Raw genomic sequence first — 20570 nt, forward strand, 5'->3', positions numbered from 1 at the left:
AAACAAAGAGAATTAGAGCTGATAAAACAAGGATTATGATAAAAACAAGACAAGGTGATGAAATAAAAATATAAAAAATTAGAAATGTAAAATTATAAAAGTAAGATATAAACAATATTCATGTTAATAATTTCTCAAATCTGGCAACACAGGTCTTTTTGATTGGTTTCTTGTTGGATAATGTCAGTAGGATATTGTAAGTTATATCTTAAATTATGGGATGTATTTACTTTGCCCAGTCACAGTTGGATTACATTTACACACACACACGCACACATGCACATCATTTTCCTTTGCCCTTGTGCTTCCTTCGTTCGTTTAGAATCGTTCAGTGATTCGTTGCCAGGAGACGAATGTTATTTTCTGACTTGAACTTCGGTTGGATGTACAGGATTTGTTCTGGATAGTCTCAAAGCAAAACTTCTCACGGATTAGCTAGAGCTGCAATCAATTTCTTTGCGTGAATATTGAAAAGAAAAGATCTAAAAAGCAAATGTCCTCGAATTTGTTAGGTCGGCTTCCAGAGTGCTTCACTGAAAACCTAGACCATCTAATGTGAGTATCTGGCTGATCCTGAATAACGGCGCTGCTGAGCTGAAACGCTTAACCGCAATTTATCGGTTTAAGTATAATTTGATTGGGCGTAGCGGTCTATTCCGTTGCCTACCAACACGGGGATCGCCGGTTCGAATCCCCGTGTTACCTCCGGTTTGGTCGGGCGTCCGTACAGACATAATTGGCCGTGTCTGAGGGTGGGAAGCAGGCTGTGGGTATGTGTCCTGGTCACTGCACTAGCGCCTCCTCTGGTCGGTCATGGTGCCTGTTCGAGGGGGGAACTGGGGGAGTAGCGTGATACCCCACACGCAATGACCCCCTGGCGAAACTCCTCACTGTCAGGTGATGGCTCGGAAGAGTGGGGTAATTGGCCAAGTATAATTGGGGAGAAAAAAAAGAATAAATTAATTTTATCTCTTTATTTTCTTAATGGCATGTGACTGAAAATTGGACCCGTGTTGAGAAATGAAAGAAAGACGCAGTGGCCAGAGACGAGTTTAACTTCCACGAGGCTCCTGCTGAAGAACAAGGAGGCCACGGACGCTCATAAGGCCATGAAAAAGCAACGAGAGGTCAGAGGATATGGATCATCTAACAGAGATATGCTGTATAACCTTGATGAAGTGACTTATTTTTACTTTGTTTGACTTTCAGGAATTTCACTCAGCTTTTGAGAACTTACAAGTGAAAAAGAGAGCCCTTGGAGAGAAGGAGGCCAAGTTGAGGCACTATATGCAGAAGTTTGACAACGTTTTGAAAGTAGCCCATAATCTGTTTTCAAAAGAGCTTTACGGCAAAAGATGCGTTACTGTCCAGTAACATCACACTATATGGTTCCTTTCAGGAGCATAACACGAGGCGATGTAGAGCTGTGAGAAAGGCAAAAGATGAGAGGCAGCTAACTGAGCAGAAGCAAACCCAACTCTGTGCTCTCCGAAATAAAACCAAGGAGCTGATCCAGGAACGCCAATGCCTTAAGAGACAACTACACAAGGACACTCTCAACCTCACCTACCTGGAGAACGTGGTGCAGGCCAGTGAGCAAGTAGGTGTCGTTGGATCCACAGATATGTCCTGGTCTCAGAGATCATAAGAGGGGACCTAAAGTGAAGCAGGGTGGGTGGCAAGGAGAGCTAACAGTTGTTCAAATATTCTGATATGCATCTCTTCCATCTGTGTGCCTTGCCGTTGTGTTTTGTGGCTCTTCCGCAGTTCCATGAGCCCCAACAGTTGATTCATAGCTTCAGAACCTTGATGTTGGACCAAGAAAACCTGTTGTGTATCATCCAGGAAAAACAGGACTGCAGCGAGAATGCCCGTGCCGAACTTGCTCGCCAAACTGAGCAGCACGTTGATATTCTCTTGCGCTACAATAACAAACTGAGCCAACTGCAAAGCAAACTGGAGGAGATCCTTGCTGAGAGGATGATCTGGGTGGGTATAATGTAATGCACTGGAAAGCATCATCTTGCACATATTGAGTTTTCCCAAAAGCAACATTGCACAAAGGTTATCTACCTTTTTGTAGCAATGAAATATAACCAAGACAATTATACTGGTGCTAAATGCCCTTTTGGAAACAAAGCCACCAGCCATATACACCTATTATTTGGCTTTGTAGTTTGGTTTTTCTTTTAAACGGGACCCTACAAATGCAATGCCTACATCATTCATTTATATTCCACTCAAATTAAAACCCAGTTGATTTAAAAGATGTCAATTTTTGTGCTGATAGGAGTCAAAATGGAACCATATTCAGGATACAGCTGCAAAGAAGGTAATGCTGATAGGCACAATCAAGATGGCCGTATTTAATGTGTACCAGGGTCTGTGCAAGACATCTGGCCATGTTGAGGATTCACCCACAGCCCCAGAGGACACTATTAAGCTTCTGGAAAAGGTGAAGTTGGGACATATTACAGCTACTTCTTTATCACAATACACCGGCACAATACTGTCCTTCCTGTCTCTATTCCCCCCTGGTAAAAAAAAAACTTTTTGTTTTTTTCATCTTTTGACTGTCGTGGTTCCTCAGATCCAGAGTCTTTTTGTCAGTTGGATGCCCATTTGGGAGTCAATAAACAGCCAGAACCAGCTGTGGACTGCACATCAATAGTCGGCACCCTGATCCAAAATAAAACCTGGTTTTGCACTTAGGAGTGTTATTTTTTAATGTGCATGTCCCATCCATCCATTATCCAAGCCGCTTATCCTGCTTAGGCTCACGGGATGCTGGAGCCTATCCCAGCAGTCATTGGGTGGCAGGCAGGGAGACAGCCTGGACAGGCTGCCAGTCCATCACAGGGACGATACATTCACACCTGGGGACAATACATTCACACCTGGGGACAGTTTAGTATGGCCGATTCACCTGACCTACATGTCTTTGGACTGTGAAAGGGAAACCGGAGCACCCGGAAGAAATCCACGCAGACACGGGGAGAACATGCAAACTCCACAAAGAGGATGACCTGGGATGACCCCCAAGGTTGGACCTGGGGCTCGAACCCAGGTCCTTCTTGCTGTGAGGCAACCGCACTAACCACTGCACCAGTGTTGCCCTTAATATGCATGTGCTGTGCAAAATATATATATTAAGGCAAATTAATTGAGGTAATTTGAGGTTCAGTTCCTGTTTTCTCTAAGGGATTCTTTGTATCATAAATGAGTTTAAGTTCAGTTTTGAGAAGATTTTATTGCGTACATATGGGATAAAGTTTTGTGTGTTTTAAGCAATGAAGCACTTCACAATAAAGCAGGATTGTAGGACCAATCATTTCACCAAACCAATGATTTCTTAAGATGCAGTTACATATTGAACATCAATTCACACTTTTCATGAAGTCGCCTTCATCGGATTTGATAATTCACAAATCGAATTCAGTTATTACTGTGTATATTACATTTGAGATGTATTCTAAAATGGCTTTACTTTTCAAGTACAGTGTAAGATACCAATCAGATTTTTAGTGTGCACGCTAAACTTCACATACAACATCACTTCACAAGACAAGAGCCTTTACATGTTCCCACTACCATTAAGACCATAAGCCACAAAAATTGAAATAACCCCCCCCTCCAAAAAAATCAAAAACAAAAACAAATGGTATTACTGCAAGTCTAAACCTTTCTTGAATGTTATTCCACATCAAACACATGCAACCTTGAGAATAACTTTGCCACTTTTAAGAACAGAAAATTAATCTCCTTTGAAAACGGCACCTTAACTTGCTTTGAAGCATATGGTTGTTTAACATACTAAAACATGAGCAACATAATCAACCCAATACAATCACAGTCCATCAACATGGCAAATAGAAAACAATACATGACAATGTCTAAGGACCTGTTTCGGAAAATAGTGACACATCAGTCTGCAGTTCAGTACATAACTTACTTTCTTAAATTGTATTTACAATACAATTAACATACAGTACATTCATAAATGAAACATACAACAAATTCATATAACTTAACATACATTTCTCACAATGTGTTGAGATATTAAAATTCAATATTTTAAAAAGGCAAGAAAAAAGGCCTGAATAAAAATGCCAAGTGCACGGTTAAGTGTGGATGAATGTAGCATTTATGCTGAACCTGAATAACATAAAATGATTGAGAATATTAGGTAAATAATAATTAACCATCTCATCTCCACCATAACAGTTTCTCAGTACACCTTTGTCAAATGTGGCTCGACTCATTGAAATTAAAAACAATTTACTTTTGCAATGCAAAGTAAACCCCAAATAAGCGAAAGTTTAAAAGGGGGGGGGGTCCACCGAATTTTGATAAGGAAGTGCAGGACTATCCCTTTTTTCATTATATAATTAAAGAGTTGGTCATATCAAAATTTGGGCATGACAATAACACTGATCAATTAAAAAAAAAATCTCACAGTCCCATGTAAAGAGCTAGTGCTCCATTTATTCTTGGTCTCCATTTAAAATTAAATGCAAGGCTAGCAATGTCAACTTCTAGTGTTTCCGTGTCTCAGTCAGGTGCCTGTGTTTACAGGTAGGGGTACTGGTTGAGCTTGCGTTGGTAGGTAGCACTGGAGCGGTGGAAAGGTTGTCCACCCAGATGCTGTTGTTGCTGCTGCTGCTGTTGTTGTTGCTGCTGCTGTTGTTGATGGTGGCTGTACTGTCCTGGAGCATGACCCACCAGGGCCAGGCTGCTGTTCTTCTGTAGCAGCCCCAGGGAAGTGTAAGCACTGTTTGCCCTGCTGTGGCGGGATGAGCCCCCTTGCATCTGGTCCACAGCTTGGGACACAGAGGCCAGGGCAGCTGATGCCGGGTAGGCATACAGGTTGGGGGTGGAGCTGAAAAAAGAGGACTCATTAAGCCGGTAGGATGAGTGAGAGGAAACAGGAGGGGGGTATGTTGGCTGCCGCCTCAACGAATTGTTGCCTCCCATTTGATCATGTGATGATGCCATCACAGACTGTTGTACCTGAAACAACAAAAAACATCAGCTCAGTTAAATTCATCAGTATGAGGGGTTTGATACAGATATCCTTTCAGTACATACTATGATAAAAATATTACTATATGTATCATCTTCTACTTAAGTTTAATAATCATAATTTGTATTAGTACTCGCTCTTACTATGTGCCAACATGAGGGAGTGAGTGGGCACTGCACTCAAGAGATAAGGTATGGGAATAAACACATGGTAGCCTGTAAAGCTGGTGGGCCCTGGCAAGGAGATAAGCTCTGAACTCCTGTCTGAGACACGGAAGACCTTGAATGAGAACAGATATGACATCAAGCTATCCTAAGCTACCTTGTTTGTACCAAGATATGTTTGCTAATGTATAGTAGAGCCTACACCAGATGGTCTCATGAAGAAAGTATAAAAACTCTATGCAGACATATGTCTTCAGAACTAGGCTATGAACTTGTTATTGTAACTTGTCTGTCTACTTCTCTGGAAGTGTCCAATAAGCAGTGTCCATCATATTTACTCAACCCTGAAGTAAGAAGGCTTAGCAAACCCTTAGAATAGATTGAAAAGGGGATTTCTATGACATTTTCAACTGCAATCAAAAGCAGTCACCTGACTCAGGTTCAGAGGTTGAGATCTGCTGGCTGCAGCCCGCTGATGGCGATCAGTGCTGGAATCCCCTGAGTGGTTGGCCTGTTGAGTTGATCCCTTTTTGGACTTACCACAGCCACTTGCAGGTTGAGCTACAAAAGAAAAAAAAATGTACAGAACGTATTTAATAAGAGCAGTAAAATATACAACTGTGGGCTGAGTAAAAGTGAGAGAACGGGTCTATGATATTTCACTTAAAAGCAATTTCTAGTTCATTCAACATTTTAGGTGGTGTGCAATTAAGGCATGGTATCACATTGGCAAATTACACTGCAGTAACTATGATTGGCCAAACCCATACTGTCAATCGGAAAGAAAATCAAAATTTGGTTTTTGAGATAAGATAGTGATAGCTGGAATAAATTCTCAGGGGTTGGTAATTGCACAGAAATTCTACACCAATAATTTCATACATCACAAACAAATGCTTGTGAAACCAGCCCCATTCATGTTTGCCAATTGATGTGAGAATTTTACACTACTGGATCTGACAAATTTCCAAACAACCTGGTGCCGCAGGGGCTTTGTGGGCTGAGCTCTCTCCAGGCTGGCTCTTGACAGAGGGCATAATGATGGCCAGAGACTTGGAAGGCTGTGAGCTGGCCTTAGGGCTAAGAGGGCTGCTGGTGGAGGAGTCTGAGTCATGAGAGTCATGCACCGTCACACAGCTAATCACGTTAGTCCGCTGGCTCGTTCCAGAGCTGCGAAAAAGAAGAGGGATTAACAAAGGTTGATTCCACCTTAAGTTCAATACATTAAAATCCGCCAAATCAGGGCTCCTTTGGAACAGTTGTGTGCAAGGTACAGGCAACTGAATTCATAAGTTTCCACAATATGGTTTGAAATCTGGTGATGCTTATACTTTCAAAATATGTCATCTAAAAAGGGAAAAAAATAAAATGTTCGGCACAATACCTCTATTGCAAATCTATTGTCAAATAATTAAACACTGCCTTTTTGCTTTGTTCAAAATTTGAAAACATGTTTAAGGTGAAAAAGGGAAAATGGCAGCAAAAACTGCAGCACTTTTACAAGAAATTTAAAGGTATGAGAGCCTGCGGTTTTATGATGCGGGCAGCGTGGATACTGATCTGGCCCCAAGAGGATACATTGGTGAAATCTGAGAGGGCTATTAGTGGATAAAAGGATATTGGTATTTGGTAATCAAACTTTTATTTTCAAGTATGATCGCTTTGCTCAACGATTCACATGACATCTGTTTGAGAAACCTTACTCTATGCCATGTGAAATGTGGTGAGAAAATGAACTCACCATGCAGGGGGGAACTTCCTGTCATCTTCATCCTCTGAATCGCTGTGGATGGTTATGATGCTGACCGCTGGACTAGGAGTATCAGAGATGATGATTGGCTGAGACTGATCACCAGCAAAGGTGGTAGAATTGTGAACCACGGTGGCAGCCGACTGGAGTGACGACACTGGCCTATAAGGGAAGCAACATATTTGCTTAGTGATTCATAGAAAATACAAACAACTTTAAAACCCTTGGAAGTTGCATGTCAGGGAACCAGTGGTTGTTGATAGCATGATGGGAGAATAGATGCAGAAGCCAATAGAAGAATCTCACAATTTATACAGCCCGAGCAGATGCTTGGAACATAAAATGAGTTTGATACCTGGCCCTACTGTCTGCATGTCGAGCTTTGCTCCTCTTGCCCTGTTGGGATCTAGAATGAGCCACTCCTGAGTTGTGGTTCTGGGAAGTGCCATGACGGTTCCCACCAGAGTCCTGCTGGTTGAGGCTGTCATACTGGCTGCCATGACGTCCCCTGGGAAAGGAGGAAAAAAAAAAAGGAGGCAACATTTTCACTCACTTCCCCTTGGCTGTATAGATTAATGGCAGCACTGTGACTATACTGCAAGTATAGTATTTAAGATTGATTAGATTATACTGACATCCCTGTTACAGGTTTACAGTGGTGCCATCAAAACTTATGGTTTTAGAGGTAGTATGAGGTCATTAAGGTCCATCATAAAGAACCCACCTCCAGCTGGAAGTCTGCTGGCTGTCAGAGAGAGGAGGGCCCATGGGTGAGTCAGGAACCACAGTCTGGCCAGGGTTGTGAATGGCCATGCCTGGCATCTGCTGCCATGTTGAAGGAATGAGGATCTGCTGGGTGCCTGCTGGCCAGCCCTGCTGTATGCACACATTCACACAAACACACATTAATTTAAAATAAATTTGAGGAGTTATCATTTCATTCCACGTCCTAAAACCGATATTGCGATCCTTAGAAGGGATACTGTCTGTAAGAGATACCAAAAGTTCAGCGCAAGAAAGCGGAGGCATAACCAGCACATGCGTTTTAGTGGACAAATAAAGATTCACCGTCTCCATCTGTATGAACCCTAAAAGGCATCCAGTATGCCCAATAAACTGTAAATAGTGTCATGTAAACAATTTTCAGGTATAATGAGGTTCAATTTTCATGGCAAAAAATGCTTAATCACATTAGATAAAAAGGACTGTAACAGTTATGCTGAACAATACTCTGAATGATGTCACATCAACACCATCTGGATCTTGGGCTCAATACCTATTCCTAAGATACAGAGAGAGAGAGAGAGAGTTGCATTAATTATTGCTGAGGAGTAAACATGCTTAACGTGAATTAAGAGACGACAAATGCAGTCACGGCAGCCTAAAAAGGGTTCTCAGAAGGGCAGAAAAATAAGATTCCATTCCAATTTTCAATCCTCCAAAGCAAAGCAGACATGCTTTGAAGTCCACAGACCTGAAGAATAAAGATAGTCCAGTTACAACCTGAAATCGAAAGGAATCTGCTCGTTTGAGGAGGAGAGGAAGAAATTAAAAAAGGCCCTTAAGCTGATCTCACAGGGTGTAATGTCATTAGTGCAAAAATCAATGATAATGTTAATTTTCATATATACATATAAGTTTTCAATAAAAAAACTATAGGCACTCAATTTAAAAACATGAGGTGATATCTAGTTAGCAGCAAGGCCATTAGACCATTCTTTGAGCGGAGAATCCAGCTTCAAGCTCCTCTGTTAGCAAGCACCTCCTTTTAACAAGACAATCAAGTGAATTGGATGCCATTATCACTTAGTGAGTTCAACATTTGGGTTATGGACTAAAATGAACCTCTGCCTTTGACTGGGAATCAACAGCATCTTGACGTTGCAAATAAAAATAAATCAGCTGGAGAGCGGTTTTAAAACACCTGCTTGCAAGCAAATAAACCTGTATCATTGAAGGTTATATTTAAGTCTTCATTAAGAGCCTATAGCTGAAATCCCTCTACTCTGGAAACAGGGAGAAAGTGAGACACAGGAAGTTGCAAGCAATTGCATAAACCAAGACCGGCGCATGCATCCTATACTCTGCTGCACACCTTTGAAAGAAATGTGGGAGGAGGAGGAGGAGGGAGAGTGGGGAGGGGAAAATGTATGACTGCGGTCACTGTGGTGGTGCTTTACCAGCAGGGAGGTATTCTGATCCAGTAAGCCGCCGGGGCTTCTAGCCCCACAACCCAGTGCCAGAGGGACCGAGCCTAATGGAGGCATTCCCGCCACTGGGGTATACAGGTTGGCTACCATCAGGGGGTTGAAGGAGGCCTGGGACGGCATGTTATCGGCAGATGGAAGGAGTGGAGGAGTTGGGGGGGGGGGAAGCAAAGGTAGGTGAAACTATGAAACTACAGAGGATGTTTGGAATTTCCTCGCGTCACAGAGAATACAAAAAAGGTTAGGCAATTAACATAGGGATAATGCCTGGGTATGGTGAATTGTGTTAGCTATGGAACAGGCCCCCAGTGGATTATCAAAGGATTCCAGAATAACTATCTTTAACTGTACCGGGAGAGTTCTTACTAAGATTTCAATAAATGTAAAATAACAAGAGTGTGGAAAAGTTTAATGCCCCCCCCCATGTATGATAGTAAACACAAACACATCAAGCACGTGTACAGACAAACATATGCACAAAGGGGACAGTCACACTTTGGGCCCTACCTGTGCCAACATGCTGGGCTGTATGTGCAAAGGTTGGGAGGACTGGTTTTGAGGAACTAAGGGGACAGAGTTGTCCATCCTCACGGGGTATCCTGAGTGCTTATTTGATGTCTGAAGACCTAATAGGGAAAAATGGAGTCAGTTTACATGGTGTTAAATATACAGACTTAGACACACAGACATAGTACATATCAATCAGAAATGTGCAGCTGTGACACTAGCCCTGAGACTAACCAACTAACTAACCAACAAACTAATTTTTTATACAGGCATTTGTGTGTGCTTGCTCTATTGTTTTATGTTCTCTTCTTCCTTGTCCTCTTATACAGTGGATAGTTCCACTGTCCACTACTGTCATGGGAATGTATAAACACAAAGCAGCTCTACTCCGAGGTCTGGCACGCTCACCCTGAATGGTGGGTGGGCAAACAATAAGCGTCTGTTGGAATGGCTCTGTCTGGGCACACAGCTGGGTGGTTCTGGTCTGCAGAGGTACGCTCTGCTGGGCGAGGCCTGGGATGTTTATGGTGGCCTGCTGGTAAAGGCCGGGCTGGTAGTTCAACAATGGTACATTACTGCTCAGGGACAGGGACTGGCCACCTGTGGAGGCCATCTGGAAGACATGACATTTGTATACGCAGCGTTTAGGATTACACTGTTTGACCTTTATAAAACTGAACCAAAATTGAGGATAATTAACAATTTCTGATGAATGACTTCACATAACTACTGACAAAGCTCATAGCAACTAAAACAAGATAGCAGATAAAGATAAGTTGTCACTCAGTGCAAGATGACTGTGACAACCTTGTGAGTAGGAATTCGTACCTGGTTGTGCTGGTTTAGTTGGCTACTGAAGGTTACAGTAAGGTTGGTGGCTGCACTGGGGTTGTTGTTACTGGCAAACAAATTTTTCCCGTTCTCAAAGGCGCTGCATCTGCGTTTGCATATATCCATATTCTGGAAGCAGGACTTCACACTACAAAAGAAAACAATGTTCAAGAATAGAATGTAATAAGACCAGAACACAAGAAAAAATTAACTGTGTTGCTAAGCCTTATCCTCAAGAATTGTTACTGCACTGATGATCACCACTACACTTTCTGAAGAAAAAAAAGAAAAACTAAAATGCTGCATCTCACATAGATCATCTACACTAATCACCTATAGTTGAGCACCAATGCTCTTACTCACTGTGAGCTGTGAGGGAAGTGTAGTAGATGAGTCATGGTGACAAAGGGGTGGTTGAGGGTCTTCATTGGCGTGATGCGTTTGTCTGCATCTAGCGTGAGCATCTTCTTCAGTAAGTCAATGAACTCCCGGCGGTCTGCCTTCTCTGCCAAAATGTCAGTTCCCTCCAGGCTCGTCATGTTTACCTAGGGTGAAAACAAAAAGACCAGAAACAAAAAGTTAGCACTACCAGTGCTGTGAAGGAATAAAACCCTTGTAATGTTTGGAGGGTGCTGTTATATACTGTTTCATAGTGCGTTGTATGCTGGGGGTGAAACCAACATCCTCAGTCACCTCTAAACATTGCTAAAGCATTAGCACATACCATAGCTAACTGGTACAAAACCCAAGGTTGAAATTGCTTTTGAAGTTATTATACACTGATGTGTTGTTCAAAATGCTTGTTTCCCAAAACAGACAGATAGAGAAAGACAGATACAACAGATATTCCTTTAAAGACATACTTTTTCAATTAAGCTATCTTTTTACAGCCCTGCAAGGGCAAAAATAATAAGGTATTTTACTGCTTTGAAATCAACAGCAGGATTTGCCCAGAAAATGAATGGTGACTTCCTCACCTGCATCATGTCATCTAGACAGTTGAAGATGTACTTTCTTGCTTCCTTTGATTTAATGCCCATCTCTGCCTCATGCTCTGCAGGTGTCTGCAAGTAAATAAATACAATAAAATTATACGGTACAGTTAAAGTCTTAAATCAAGAATGTCATAACAATTTAACTGTGTTCATTGTGTTTAGATTCCTGCAAAGCCACCTACTTTAAGTCTCCAGAGGGGGTAGCTTGAGTCAGGGCCTCTGTTGAAAAAGCGGCTCGTTTTTGTTCCTGCACTCAGCAAGTATTCTGCTGGAAGGCCCTGGGTCTGGGAAATGTAGCGAATCTAGCAGCGCCAAAAACACAAAATCGACTCATTTATTGAAATAAGACAAATGTAAGCCTCTCACTTACTAGCAGTTTAAGGAATTTTGGAAACTGCAATTAAGTCTTTATAAAGATTGTACTTCTTGTCATACTTGATGACACCGTCAGGTAGTGAGGAATGATTTAAATTAATTGTGACTTAAATGTCTGCTTCATTAAAAGTGTTGCTATGGTGGTACTGTCAGCATCAATATTGTGACTGTCCTATCCTAATGACTACCTTTTTAAAATTTTCATATTTTCACACATAAATTAATGTTGGTACACTACATGACCAAAAGTATGTAGACAGCTGAACATCACAACCATTTATCTACAAGTAAGGTCGGGCACAGATTTTGGCTAGAAAGCCTGGCTTGCAGTCGCAGTTCCAATTCATCCCAAAGGTGTTAGATGTGGTTGAAGTCAGGCATCTTCCACACCAAAAATCGGCAAACCAGGTCTTAATGGACCTTGCTTTGTGCACGGGGGCATTGCCATGCTGAAACAGGAAAAGGCCTTCCCCAAACTGTTGCCACAAAATTGGAGCACACAGTTCTATGTATAGTATTAAGACTTCCCTTCACTTGAAATAAGGGGCGTAGCCCAAACCATGAGGACCATTATTCCTCCTCCACCAAACTTTACAGTTGGCACTATACATTCGGGCAGGGAGTGTTCTCCTGACATTCGCCAAACCCAGATTGGTCCGGTAGACTGCCTGATAGTGAAGCATGATTCATCTCTCCAGACAGCACCTTTCTTCTGTGCCAGAATCCAACGGCGGTGTGCTTTACACCACTCCAGCCGAAGCTTGACATTGTGTATTGTGATCCCAGGCTTGTGTGTGGCTGCTTGGCCATGGAAACCCATTTCATGAAGCTTCCGGCAGACAGTTCTTGTTCCGACATTGCTTCCAGAGGCAGTTTGGAACTCGGTACTAAGTGTATCAACTGAGGACAAATGAATTGTATGCACTACACGCTTCATCACTTGGCAGTCCTGTTCTTTGAGCTTGTGTGGCAAAGTGCTTCATGGCTGTTGTTGCTCCTAGACATTTCCACTTCACAACAACAATTACAGTTGACCAGGGTAGCTCTAGCAGGATAGAACTTCGACCAACTGACTTGTTGGAAAGTGCATGTTGCAAGACACTGAGCTCTTGAGTATGACCCATTCTACAGTCAATGTGTGTCTATAGAAACTGCATGGCTGTATACCTGATTTTATGCACCTATTAACAATGGGTGTGGCCTTAATAGCCAAAACCACTAACTAGAAGGGGTGTTCATACATTTTTGGCCTTGTAGTGTATGTTCGAGAGGGGCTAATCTGGTCAAGAAGGCAGACCTGTACCTAATTAAGGTCTCTGCCTATTTATACATGTGTTTAGGCAGGCAGTGACGAAGTCTATGGACTGAAGATCTAAAGGAGACAAAGCTAAGTACTACACTTGTTAAGTAACCATTTTTAATTATAATGAAATATGCATGGTCCACCAGAACACTCAATTCCATCATTTCTCTTTCGTTTAAGTGTGCTACACACAGTTTAAAGCAGTGATACTAAATCATGTACCATGGAGAGTCATGCGTATGGCGGTTTTCTTTTTAACCCAACACCACTCCAGCTGATTTCACCAATTAGTAATTGGTGAAAGGGTGAAATTAGCTGGTGGTGGGTTGGAAAGAAAGCATTCATACACATTGCTCCATGGCACATGGTTGAATATCACTGCCTTACTGTATCAACTGGGAGATACTGAATACCAATAGTAGATAATCCATTGTCTTCTTGCATAAACATATTAATGTAGCTGACCTGATCATATTCTGAGGCACCAGGATAGAGGGGCCATCCCAAGAACAGTTCAGCGATGACACAGCCCAATGACCACATGTCGATAGCTTCACAGAAAGGAAGGCCCAGAATGATCTCTGGGGCTCTGCAAACACATCGATTTGGACAATTGACAGTAAATGACAGTACCATTTATGATAGCCTCTTAACACCCATGGCTAATGGGTCAATTCAATCAGTAGCAATATTTGATTCAACAATATGATGCAACAATATTACAGGTTTTATTGTTCTCACCTATAGTAGCGTGACTGCAGATAAGTGGAGCAAACTGCTTTGGATACATGGCTGGCTGAGCCAAAGTCAATGACTTTCACTCGGTATGGCTGTCTCAAAGGGTCTACCAGCATGATGTTTTCAGGTTTCAGGTCAGCGTGGATTAGTCCCAGGCTTTTCAGTTTCATCAATGCTGTGGCTACCTGCTGCAGAACAGGTCGGATGGACTTGAGCAGCAGAGGGCTAAACTTGCTGTGCTTCAAGAAGTCATACAAGTTCTGTTCCAGCATCTCAAACACAAGGCAGGTGTGATTCTTGTGCTGGAAACACTCATATGAACGAACAAAGTTGAATTCATCAGCATTCTCTGTGCTTAGCCTGCTGAGAATGCTCACCTGCGGGGTGTGGGAGGGAGTAAATGGTGAATATAAAGACTTTTACTTAGGAAACATCAAAGGTCCACATAAATGGCTGATTTAAAAATACTCACCTCGATCTGACCTTGCCGGGCATAGGAGGGATGGTTCTTCAAGATTTTAATTGCTACTATCTCATTTGTGCCACGTTTCCAGCATTTTGCAACCTGGCCAAAGGTGCCACGACCAAGGAATTCCAGCACCTCATAACTGTTGGACACTGAACACAGAATCTCGTGCTGCACCAACTGGTAGTCTCCCTCACTATGAGAGTTGTTGCTTTTAGCGGTAGAAGTAGAATGTGCTATGGACTGGGCTGTGGTGGTGCCCCCTCCACCACCGGTGCGGTTTGAGACCACAGGGGCTGAGAGTTCTTCCAGTATCTGGACACTGTCACTGCTGTCCACCTCTTCACTCTTCCGCTTCAGGCTGAACTGCTTGTGATACAGGTCGCACGGCTGGGTAGACGACTCTGCATCCTTGATACGACGACTAGAAGAAGAGGATGACGATGAAGAGGAGGGTGGTCCACGAAGGCTGCCTGTGCTGTCTGCCGCCCGCACTACTGTCTGTTCCCGGGAGCCTACCGTCGGTGGATGCAACTGATTTGAGTTGTACACTGTGTTGAAATTGGACCCAGAAGTGGAGGGTGAAGACCGCTGACTAGGGCTCTGCTGGTAATAACCATTATCTCCCAGATGGTTGTTCACATCCCAGGAAGGGTTTTCTACCTTCAGCCTCTTTGAGCGAGAGTAGGCACTGGATGACACCGAGGGAGAGGAGAACACCTGGAGCTGGGAGGCCATGTCTGTGGACAAAATTTACACAACATCAATTACCTTAACTGTGAGATTGCAAGCTCAAGCGATAAAAGATGGCAAGGACTAGGTAACAACCAATGTTTACCACTGTAGCACACTATGCTGCAGAGCTAAGGGACTAGATAGTGCCTAGGTTAGCTAATATATATATATAAAGTTAATAACGTTTAGCTACATTACTGTGCGGCAGGTAATAAACGTTATTGCACTCACGATGCGACTAGTCGTGACACTACCTGTATCTGATGATCTGATACGCAGTCACCGATATGAAATCTAATTTCTAACAGCTTTGTCTTGTGCTGCAGCTGATCAGCTGAACTGATAGCCTCGTCGCAGCCCCCCCCCCCTCTCTCTCTCTCTTTCTCTCTCTCTCTTGGTGGATGAGGCGTAAGCTAACGGTTAGCTAGCAACGAGGATCCGAGCTAGAACGGACTGGAGTCTCTCAGGTGGCATCGCGTATCTTGTTAAAAAATAAAGGTATGCATTGTGTCACTCGAGATATTGGATGTCAGTGAAACTAACAATGTCGCCCGGACAAACCATCCACCGCAAATCACGACCTGTACACCGTACTTCCTACTTTACAGACGTAAATGACGTAAACGCGCTTGGAAAGGCAACGGCTGTAGTGACGTAATGGAACTTCCAAGGATCACTGTGTGACCGCATTGCCATGGTAACAAGATATGCATCCCCATGCTTTGTCTTTGGATATTGATCGAAAAAAACGAACACACACACACACACACACACACACACACACACACACACACACACACACACACACACACACACACACACACACACTTGCTAACATGCCTGGAAATTGAAAGGACTGTTTTTTTTGTTTCTGTTTTTTGTTTTTATGGAGGGGGGGGCTATGGCGACTGAGTTATCCATCCTATTTAGCTCCTTTGGCATTTTTTTTTCTTGAGGTGTGTGTACATATGCAATGATATGCAACCAAGTAGATACACATACACACTCTGGTGATGAATATGTAACACAATGACACAACTGTTTTGTACATAGTTTTTTGATTTGATATACTTTAACAGAAAATTCTGCTCTGCATTTAACCCACCCTAGCTGTGTAGCTAGGAGCAATTTAATTATAAAGACGGGGCAGCAAGAGTAAAAACTGATTCTTTATAAGGCTTGTCTCATTTTATCGAAATCTACGCGACGTTTACATTTTGTCACTAAATTTGGGAGATGCTTTCAGAGGTTTACAATGAGTCAGCAATTAGCAGATAAGTTCGAGTGCTACCGTTATCAGACATATCACGGACAAGAGTGCATGTCATGTTGAGTTGATCAAAAGTGGGTGATAAGAGACTGAAAGTACAAAGTTGATTAACATTGCCACATATCAGTATAATAGACAAATTATCATTATAACAGCATAAAAGGTTAAGTGTAGGTTAGGGCCCAACAGTAATAGCCAATGCCAAGAGTGGTATTAAATAAGTCATATTAACTGCAAAGTCCCTTCATTGGCTTCCTAGCCACGTTAGATCAGACTTCAAGGTGCTTCTGCTGACTTATAAAATCCTAAATGGGCTTGCCTCCTCTTACCTGTCTGATCTCCTTAAACTGCACGTTCTCTCAAATTACAGGGCTCCTGTGAGTACCCAAAGTTAAAACTGGTGGCAGGGCCTTTTCCTATCGGGCCCCCCTTCTTGTCGAATAACCTGCCTGCTACGGTCAGAGAATCGGTCTGTTGAGTCCTTAAGTCCAAACTTAAAACTCATCGTTTTACCTTAACTTACAATTTAGTTACCTTTAAATTGAATGGTTCATTACCTGTACTGCATAGCGGGTCAGTTTCTGTCTCAGTGAATATACCAAGCACTGTTCTGCCAATGAGATTATAGAGCATAGATTATTGACTATTTCAAACTCTTCTCTTCTCTCACATCTCTTTTCTCTCTCTCTCTGTATGATGCCTTTGCCTTTCTTCTCCTTTCTGTTCTTCTGTGTATATATGAATGGTGTGATGTGAGTCTCACCTGTGTGCACGTGTAGTCTGTCCTCCTTCCAGGTCTCCATGGTGATGGTGGTCACCACCTGGATACTGCTTGGCATCGCCCTCATCATATTCTCCATATATTCTGTTATCCTCTTTCAATGTTGTATTCTATAAATTGTGTAAACACAACATCCATTGTGCGTCTGTCTATCTTGGGAGAGAGAGATCCCTCCTCTGTTGCTCTCCCTGAGGTTTCTTCCTATTTCTTTTCCCTGTTCATTTTTTTAGGGAGTTGTTCCTTATCCAATGTGAGGGTCGAAGGACAGGATGTTGTAAAGCCCCCTGTAAAGCCCCCTGGGGCAAATTTGTGATACTGGGCTATACAAATAAAATTGACTTGAATAGAAATCATATATTTCCAAGTGGTGATGTGTTTCTTCTTTTCATCTAAATCACAGTTCTATAATTCATATATCCTTTACTCAACCAGAATTGTTAACATTGTTTGGCCTTTCATCGATCCAAACTTTTTAGTTTATGAAGAAGGCATATCCACACAATCCAAAAATTTAGCCAAAACATGAGCTTGATCCAGCAGAAGGTGAGATAAGATAAGAATGGGTGTTACATGGGCAGCATGGTGACGCAGTGGTTAGCGCAGTCATCTCACAGCAAGAATTCTCCGGGGTAGTTCAACCTTAGGGGTCGGTCCGGGTCGTCCTCTGTGTGGAGTTTGCATTTTCTCCCCATGTCTGCATGGGTTTGCTCCGGGGGCTCCGGTTTCCTCCCACAGTCCAAAGACATGTAGGTGAATCGGTCATACTAAATTGTCCCTAGGTGTGTCTCCCCACCTGCCGCCCAATGACTGCTGGGATAGGCTCCAGCATCCCCACGACTCTGACAGCAGGATAAGCGGTTCGGATAATGGATGGATTGATGGGTGTTACATGTAATTTCCCTGGTATCAGAGGGTTCTGATAGGGAAAGACCTTGGTTGGGGGTATCTACAGAATTCCCTTTGGACTTACCATAGGAGGAACAAAGAATTGAAAACCAGTACTTGTTTTCCCTGAAATCTGTAGTAAATTCTACCCAAACTTGGAGGTCATCCCAGTTCGTCCTCTGTGTGGAGTTTGCACGTTCCCCCTGTGTCTGCATGGGTTTCCTCCAGGGGCTCCGGTTTCCTCCCACAGTCCAAAGACATGTAGGTCAGGTGAATCGGCCATACTATATTGTCCCTAGGTGTGATTGTGTGTGTGTGTGTGTGTGTGTGTGTGTGTGTGTGTGTGTGTGTGTGTGTGTGTGTGTGTGTGTGTGTGTGTGTGTGTGTGTGTGTGTGTGTGTGTGTGTGTGTGCGTGTATGTGTGTGTGTGTGTGTGTGTGTGTGTGTGTGTGTGTGTGTGTGTGTGTGTGGGCCCTGTGATGGACTGGCAGCCCGTCCAGGGTAGTCTGGTTAGTTAAGGGCAAATATGGGGTCAAGGCTGCAAAAAGTCATTCACATTTGAGCCAATGTTTTTCTGTTAATTTAGGGTCCAATAAAGAAAAAAATGCAAGGAGCCCAAAATTTTAGGTGGGGGAAGTCTCTGAAATGGCCACGCCCACGTTTTAGGCCTGGAAATCAGTATCTCGGCTCCTGAATGTCGCAGAGAGCTGATCATGGGCTCAAAAGAAGCAGAAGCACCACATTTATATAAGCATTATGAACAAACATATACCCCAAAACCTTTACTTTTTCAGGTATTTACAAAAAACTAATTTTCACTGGTCACATACATGGCCACGCCCACTTTTTAGCCCTGGGACTATATCTCAGGCTCAGCTCTCGGAGGTTGCCCCGAGTTGATATTGGGCTCAAAAGATGTGGAAATAACTATTTATATTAGTGCTCTGAACAAATATACTGTATGCCCTAAAACCTTCACGTTTTGAGCTATTCATGAACATGTTCTTTTTTCCATTGAATTGATCAGCAGCATGCAATCAACTTTAGCCAAATCTGTGCAAGAAGGCTATACAGTTTGTTTGAGTAAAAGTGTTACATCTACTCATGGAGTGCTAGTATTCAAGTTGACTCTTTGTTATAAGAGGAGGAACCCAGTAACCACCAAAGAAACAAAGCAAACCATGTGAGGTCCAAAAAAATCTTTATTTTAACCTCACACATCCCATCAGACTGGATTCAAACACTTGCTGAGGCACTTGCAATAAATGAGACATTTCATCCCTCTGCCAGCACAAGAACATGAGGTACACTTATTAGATCTGCAACTACACACCCCTGTTACTTGAGACAATGTATCTCTTGTGGAAACTGTGCTCCACTTGACGAAGAGTTCCTCTCCTTCGGTAGTCCAACCCCATTCAATGACAGGGGGACAAGGGAGTTGTAGCAGGCTGTTTCCCCACAGCCATCCTGCCTGGAATGTAGCTCTCAACAGATGCTGTAGAAGCGCATCCTGACTTGGGGGTAGGTCTCTCAGCTCATCATTAACTGAGTGCTTGAACAGCTGGAATCTGAGCTCATCTATACTGACACAGTTGTACAGTCCAGTCTTGTTGTACCAGCTCATTACCAGGGCTCAATAACTTCCATGCTTTCCTTAACTGTCTCGATACTAGGGCAGCAACTTAGTCCTCTCAAAGCAGCAGTGAGTTCTGTGGACTTACTGTGGTTTATCCAGGCTTTGTATTGAGCAGTCTTTGAGTGGCCAAAGAAGGCGCTCACAGAATCACAGCCACTAAAAGAATGGAACACAGGCATGGCATCGGCCACATCTCCACCAAGCTTCTTGTGTGCTTCTGTGATTGAGTAGAATTGGCGTTTGCCAGGAACTGCAAAGTCAACTATAAGTTGCAAGTCATTACATACTGATAGGAACTGTGTAGTGAACCCTAGTAGGATGACTACCACATCGGAGTCGACTGTTCTAACTGTAACTGACTTGATCCCCTTGTTTAGCATGTGCATCACATGGCAAACGATGCGGTTGTCAGCCTCCTCAAGCATATCTATGCTGTCATAAAGCTGGATCTCGAAGCTTTCGCCGAAGTTTGCAAGCACCTTTCTGCCGTAGGTGATGCTGAACTCCTTGTCCCAGTTCCACGCTTGTGCCTTAGCAATCCTGGCGAACATTAGATTCAGGGCTACTTTGTTGTCTACATTAGACAGAAAAGCTTCAAAGAATTGCTTAGATTCTGGCATGGTGTCATTCTCACTGAAAGCCATCTGTGAACTACCTGCTGATCCCCGGTTCTTCCTAGTCGCAGTCTTGATACTCATATTCTGGTAGAGGTCAGCCACAATGTCAATACGATTGGCTTTCTTCTCATGACCGATCCTGGCAATGCTGTTCAACACTTTGATTACAAAGTCTTGGAATGTCATGCCTTTGGTGAGAGACTTTGCCATGATTCGTACTTGCACAGACAAATCTATCACAAGTCCTTCTGAGGATGTAGATTGAACTTGTACACCGATGTCCT

General features: G+C 43.0%; 2 protein-coding genes across 2 annotated transcripts; one reads left to right on the forward strand and one right to left on the reverse strand.

The window, feature by feature from the left end:
* The first annotated feature begins 1109 nt into the window (after positions 1 to 1109).
* On the forward strand, positions 1110 to 2671 carry LOC130129435 (coiled-coil domain-containing protein 42-like). Its single transcript, XM_056299007.1, has 6 exons — positions 1110 to 1127; positions 1210 to 1314; positions 1400 to 1600; positions 1768 to 1989; positions 2291 to 2455; positions 2591 to 2671. The coding sequence occupies exons 1-6, from the start codon at positions 1110 to 1112 to the stop codon at positions 2669 to 2671; spliced, it is 792 nt and encodes a 263-aa protein (XP_056154982.1).
* Positions 2672 to 4548: 1877 nt separating this feature from the next.
* Positions 4549 to 15398, reverse strand: hipk1a (homeodomain interacting protein kinase 1a). Its single transcript, XM_056273612.1, has 17 exons — positions 15349 to 15398; positions 14366 to 15099; positions 13897 to 14270; positions 13621 to 13744; positions 11660 to 11779; positions 11460 to 11546; positions 10846 to 11027; positions 10480 to 10630; positions 10060 to 10264; positions 9652 to 9770; positions 9118 to 9255; positions 7662 to 7813; positions 7293 to 7445; positions 6929 to 7099; positions 6164 to 6357; positions 5618 to 5748; positions 4549 to 5010 (listed from the first exon to the last, which is right to left on the reverse strand). The coding sequence occupies exons 2-17, from the start codon at positions 15095 to 15097 to the stop codon at positions 4570 to 4572; spliced, it is 3474 nt and encodes a 1157-aa protein (XP_056129587.1). The 5' UTR covers positions 15098 to 15099; positions 15349 to 15398; the 3' UTR covers positions 4549 to 4569.
* Positions 15399 to 20570: the final 5172 nt, after the last annotated feature.

The sequence above is a fragment of the Lampris incognitus genome, chromosome 2 (assembly GCF_029633865.1).
Source record: "Lampris incognitus isolate fLamInc1 chromosome 2, fLamInc1.hap2, whole genome shotgun sequence".
Taxonomy (NCBI): domain Eukaryota; kingdom Metazoa; phylum Chordata; class Actinopteri; order Lampriformes; family Lampridae; genus Lampris; species Lampris incognitus.